The sequence below is a fragment of the Oncorhynchus mykiss genome, chromosome 24 (assembly GCF_057628025.1).
Source record: "Oncorhynchus mykiss isolate SJ-2025 chromosome 24, ASM5762802v1, whole genome shotgun sequence".
Lineage (NCBI taxonomy): Eukaryota > Metazoa > Chordata > Actinopteri > Salmoniformes > Salmonidae > Oncorhynchus > Oncorhynchus mykiss.
The window spans coordinates 32622939-32629693 of record NC_143045.1 but is presented as its reverse complement, the minus strand read 5'-3'; the positions used below and the strand labels follow the sequence as shown (position 1 = coordinate 32629693).

At 43.6% G+C, this 6755-nt stretch overlaps 1 protein-coding gene across 1 annotated transcript; it reads left to right on the top strand.

Moving 5' to 3' along the window:
* Nucleotides 1-666: 666 nt before the first annotated feature.
* On the top strand, nucleotides 667-1675 carry LOC110503164 (low choriolytic enzyme-like). The gene has a single exon (XM_021581517.3). The coding sequence runs from the start codon at nucleotides 748-750 to the stop codon at nucleotides 1528-1530; it is 783 nt and encodes a 260-aa protein (XP_021437192.2). The 5' UTR covers nucleotides 667-747; the 3' UTR covers nucleotides 1531-1675.
* The last annotated feature ends 5080 nt before the right edge of the window (nucleotides 1676-6755 follow it).

The window sequence follows — 6755 nt, the reverse complement described above, 5'->3', positions numbered from 1 at the left end:
TGTTATTATTGGACGATGAGGTAATCTGATCCCCCTTATGGTTAATGTTATTATTGGACGATGAGGTAATCTGATCCCCCTTATGGTTAATGTTATTATTGGACGATGAGGTAATCTGATCCCCCTTATGGTTAATGTTATTATTGGACGATGAGGTAATCTGATCCCCCTTATGGTTAATGTTATTATTGGACGATGAGGTAATCTGATCCCCCTTATGGTTAATGTTATTATTGGACGATGAGGTAATCTGATCCCCCTTATGGTTAATGTTATTATTGGACGATGAGGTAATCTGATCCCCCTTATGGTTAATGTTATTATTGGACGATGAGGTAATCTGATCCCCCTTATGGTTGATGTTTTTATTGGACGATGAGGTAATCTGATCCCCCTTATGGTTAATGTTATTATTGGACGATGAGGTAATCTGATCCAGGATATGTGGTTGGACTGGAGACAACTTCTACCTTAAAAAATAGAAGTGTAATGTAATTTGACCCACAAGGATTAACCCATTGTTAAAACAGTGGGTTAGTTAGTGGAGTACTCCCTCTGGTTGTTTTTCCAAGACAGTGAGCGTCATCCCCAACCCTTAATCCTACACAGTCACACCTATGGGACAGTTGTATATAAACTCAGCTCTGACAGAACACTGGCATTAAGCTTTGGTGAAGGAGTAATCTAAGGAATGTCTACAGCTAAAGCCAAGGACCCATCCAAAGCATCTCCAAACTTTTATGAAAGATGGCCCACAGACCCACTCTTAGCCTGCTGCTGCTGCTTCTGGGCCTATCACAGGCCAGTGGAAATGAGATCCATGATGAGCTGGACCATGTGTCCATCACTTCAACGATCCTGGTGTCCAACAATGGAACTAATGAGCTTCTGCTGGAAGGAGACATTCTGGCTCCTAGAACCAGGAACGCCATGAAGTGCTTTAGCAGCCAGTACAGCTGTCTGTGGAGGAAGTCGATTGACGGCTTGGTGTACGTGCCGTACATCCTCAGCGCTGTATATTCCAGCTTGGAGGTAGAGACGATTGAGACATCCATGAAGTACTTCCATGGCAAGACCTGCATCCGCTTCATCCCACGTCGGAGACAGACTGCCTACCTGGACATTCAGAGCAGTGGCGGGTGTTTCAGTTCCATGGGGACTGTTGGGGACAGGCAGACATTGTCTCTTGCACAGTTTGGCTGTGTTCAACATGGTATCATCCAGCATGAGCTGCTTCACTCCCTGGGCTTCCACCACGAGCACAACAGGAGTGACCGTGACCAGTATATCAGGATCAACTGGCAATACATCTATAACTACGCCGTCGAGAACTTCCAGAAGCAGGACACCAACAACCTGAACACTGCATACGACTACTCCTCTGTCATGCACTATGATAGAACCGCTTTCACTAACAACTACGGAAAGGAAACCATCACTCCCGTCCCAGACCCATCTGTGGCCATCGGACAGAGACAGGGCATGTCCGACATTGATGTCCTGAGAGTCAACAAGCTCTACCAATGCTAAGAGGAAGAGCCACATGTGAAAATTAGTTAAGTTGAATAGTGTATACTTCCATGTGCTGACTGCTGTTTAATTATGTGTTTGTGTGTTTGTGTGTATCCTTTTAGTAATCCTGGGTGGTAATAAAGCGTGGTTATGGTTTTAAAAAGTGCATGAGTTTGATAATTATGAGTGGGATATTTATCAATTTGATTGGGTACTGTAATTATTAACTGCAGATCTTGGTGGTTGGTGTTATTCCGAAGAGTTCCAACTGCAGATTGTTCTAACATTAGTCCTATTTAAGTAATTCATCTAAAAATATCATCATTCTTTTCTGTCATTAATGAGGTGGGTGGTGTCATGTTCATCTGGAGAGATGAACTGATGAGAGAAGAGAGGCTGCAATTCTTACATGAACATGAACATTAACTGAACATGAACATGAACTGAACATGAACATGAACTGAACATGAACATGAACTGAACATGAACATGAACATGAACTGAACATGAACATGAACATGAACTGAACATGAACATGAACTGAACATGAACATGAACATGAACATGAACTGAACATGAACATGAACTGAACATGAACATTAACTGAACATAAAAATGAACATGAACTGAACATGAACATGAACATTAACTGAACATGAACATGAACATGAAGATGAACTGAACATGAAAATGAACTGAACATTAACTAAACATGAACATTAACTGAACATAAAAATGAACATTAACTGAACATGAACATGAACATGAACTGAACATGAACATGAACATTAACTGAACATGAACATGAACATTAACTGAACATGAACATTAACATGAACTGATCAAGTCAAGCACTGAGTATGGGAGACTTTACTGTTTACAGTTGTGTGGTTAACCAACGCCTACACCGCATGGCCACTGGCTGTCAATGACGTTGATCGCATTGGTTTAGAGGAAAAGAATAACAGGCTTTTGTTCATTTGATTAAATAGCATGTTACTGACATATCATATTGGAAAGGTAGGAAACAGGGAGACACAGTAGTTGGAAAACGATATTTCAAAGCCTTGTGTTATTTCTCCATACGGGACCTAACGTGAAGTCCTCCTGTTGTGATGACATTCCTATAGCAGTAATCCATTACCTCTGTGTCTAATTGAGTTTCCAGTAGATGCAGCATGAAATAAAGCATCATACAACAAGTCCAATAATGAAATGTTACATCAGCCGACATAGAGAGTCAGGCCACGTCTCTGCTCCAGTGATCTATCGGTGATGAACAATTTATTAACCAGTTTTACTCTAACCACATACCAGCAAGGGACAGGACACGGAGTGACTAACCTGTCACCAGAGATTCATTTCTGCAGAAGAATAGTCATTTTTCCCCTCTGAAAATGAAGCATGCCCTTTCAAGACCAATAGAATATGAGATTCTGTGAGTCCTTCCCAAGGCTGAAGCACTGGGATTTTTTTCTCCCTCTGCAGGTTTTACAAAACAAACAGTTACCTTTTGTTTTATCCATGGAGCTGATTTTCTTGTCGATCAAACCTATATTTATTTATTTACGGTGTTTAGATGTTTGTATTTTTATGTGTTAATCTTTCTGGAGCAGCTGTATGGCAAGGATTAGGCGACAATGGAGACTGCTGTACTGTTGGTGATTGGACAGCGGATCGATTTTAAATAAACAACACATTCCAGCAGGGAATAGGGAATAGCCATGGACTGGGGCTACCAGAAGATTATCACTGTCCAGCAGAATAAAACAGACATCATGTGATGCCTAAATTCAAAAGACTGAATTAATCAATGACTACTTTGACACAGCCAAACTAGAGCCAGAAGTATTTAAACATGCTAGCACGGCTTTATGTGAATTAATGTGGCCTCCTCAGAGTTAACATAGGGGTGCCTACAGAAGACCTGAGCTGAGCCCTAACAGCCTCAGTCAGAGCCCTGAGCTCCCTCAGTGGATGGCTGCCATGTGCCCGTTAGCGAGCTCTTTGAGCAGCATACCAATGACCAATGATACCAATGACATCATCGGTGTGCATCATGTGATTTTAACCAGTTTTGTGGAGCCATTGACTACTAATTGTCTACTAATTGGTTGATGATCTCATTGGAAACACGTATTCCCTCTATCTATTTTACTACAGAACCATGGAAAAGTGCCTTTTTCACATATGTTGATGTTGGGCTGGTGCTGGAGATGATGAATATGAAGGTGAAAGATTGTGAAACTTCCTTTTAAGATGCATCTCGTGGTATTTTTCTCATGTTTTTATTTTTATGGTAGCTATAGCATGTTCATTGTAATAGCATTGTTGTATCTCAGTGCTAAATGGAGGCTTGACCTTGTTTTTTTTTGTTTTTTTTTACAATTTCTTTAGATCAGTTGGTAGAGCATGGTACTTGCAATGTCAGGGTTGTGGGTTCGATTCCCGTGGGGGACTGTTATGAAAATGGATGCACTCACTACTGTAAGTTGCTCTGGATAAGAGCATCTGCTAAATGACTCAAATGTAGTATAATACCACAGTATATTTCCACTTCATATGGAATTATGTTTTTCTATAAACAATTTATGTTTGCTGTAGTCCTCTCATATTTTGTTTCACAGACTCTGTTTTCGAAGTCCAGCATCATTGTTTCACCTGTACTCTCATCCTCTAAAACACCATCAGGCTATGCAACAACATCAAGCCTTGCTCTTGGCATTCCTCACAGCACCACAGCCACTTAGAATCGTCCTGTGCCTGTTACCAAGTCATCAATCCAGCACCTTGGTTGAAATGTTAAATGTCTATTGGACTGACAAATCAAGTTGTTGGGAGAAAGGTAAACATGCATGTATTTGATTTCATTGTGAATGAAGCTGGTGTCTCTGTGTTGATGTTGTGACCTTTCAGGTCTAAGAGGCATGTCAAGGTGTTCAGAGAGAGACATGGTTGATGGTGACATGTGACCTGCTGTAGACAACAAGGAGCATGCTGAAGGTTCAGGGGCTGTTGGAGGAGATGCCCTGGTCCTTTTGGGATTGTGACTAAAGGGAAAAGAGTCTGGCTTTCCAATTCTCTCTCCCCACCTTGTTTGTTTGCTTTTGTTGTAGGCCAAACAAACAGACAAAAATGAAATGCTAATTCATGTGTATGAAATATTAATGTCACCTTTATGCAGAACTTCAATGGAGCAGTAAGCAAAGCATCTCACCTTCTTATTTATTATTCACAGTACAAATGACTTGAAAATGAATCAGTCCTTTGTCAACAGGCCTTTGAGAGGAATATGTATCATTCACCTTTAAACAGCTTCCACAATCTAACCAGATTAAGTTAAAAACTCTGCCCACAACTTGGGAGACACCTCAACACTGCTCCAACAGTGAACTTTTATCCCACTCATTGGAGGGTATCCAAATTGTAAATGGAAATGCTTTTGCAGAGTTGGTGAGAGGGTTAGCGACGGTGCTTGTTCTGATTAACGAGACAAGCAGACATGATTAACATGCCTCTGATTGCACTGTCTGTCTTCCAAATGGACAGGACCTCGCTGCTCACCCCTCCACCATCCCAGTCCAAATGACCGGCAATGGAGATATGCCTGTCAATCTCCAACACTTACTCATCCTAACGGCCCCCATAGTCTGCAGTAAATCAGCCCTGGCTCAGGAGGAGATGAGGACCCCACGGGACGGAGGCCCAGGAGGTGATGAGACCCCACGGGACGGAAGCTCACTTGGGCTGGCCCACACCTCGCCTGGCCTTCCCCACCCATACAGCTCTCCATCAGCCTGAGCACCAATACACAGGGGGCAGAGAGAGAGGAGGGTCTACAGGGGAATGGAGAGGAGAGGGGAGGGGCTACGAGAGACAACAGAGGGGAAGGTTGGAGTTTTAGAGGTGGAGCTAGTTTGCATACTGATTGCTGAGACCCACCTTGATATACGTTGCGGTACCTTAAAGCTAATTGGAGAAGCCATAGATTAGGATTTAACTGTTTGTTTGAGTGTTCAATGAAGAACTGTATTTATCCTACTGTTTTTACCCTACTGTACTTAACACTTAATCACCCAGTACAGTACAAATACCCCCCTCCTTCACTACCCAGTACAGTACAAATACCATCCTCCTTCACTACCCAGTACAGTACAAATAATCCCCTCCTTCACTACCCAGTACAGTACAAATACCCTCCTCCTTCACCACCCACCACAGTACAAATACCCCCTTCCTTCACCACCCACCACAGTACAAATACCCCCCTCCTTCACCACCCACCACAGTACAAATACCCCCCTCCTTCACCACCCAGTACAGTACAAATACCCCCTTCCTTCACCACCCAGTACAGTACAAATACCCCCCTCCTTCACCACCCACTACAGTACAAATACCCCCCTTCTTCACCACCCAGTACAGTACAAATACCCCCCCCTTCACCACCCAGTACAGTACAAATACCCCCCTCCTTCACCACCCAGTACAGTACAAATACCCCCCTCCTTCACCACCCAGTACAGTACAAATACCCCCCTCCTTCACCACCCAGTACAGTACAAATACCCCCCTCCTTCACCACCCAGTACAGTACAAATACCCCCCTCCTTCACCACCCAGTACAGTACAAATACCCCCCTCCTTCACCACCCAGTACAGTACAAATATCCCCTCATTCACCACCCAGTACAGTACAAATACCCCCCTCCTTCACCACCCAGTAAAATACAAATTCCCCCCTCCTTCACCACCCAGTACAGTACAAATAACCCCCTCCTTCACCACCCAGTAAAATACAAATTCCCCCCTCCTTCACCACCCAGTACAGTACAAATACCCCCCTCCTTCACCACCCAGTAAAATACAAATTCCCCCCTCCTTCACCACCCAGTACAGTACAAATACCCCCCTCCTTCACCACCCAGTACAATACAAATACCCCCCTCCTTCACCACCCAGTACAGTACAAATACCCCCCTCCTTCACCACCCAGTACAGTACAAATACCCCCCTCCTTCACCACCCAGTACAGTACAAATACCCCCCTCCTTCACCACCCAGTACAGTACAAATACCCCCTTCCTTCACCACCCAGTACAGTACAAATAACCCCCTCCTTCACCACCCAGTACAGTACAAATACCCCCTTCCTTCACCACCCAGTACAGTACAAATACCCCCCTCCTTCACCACCCAGTACAGTACAAACACCCCCTCCTTCACCACCCAGTACAGTACAA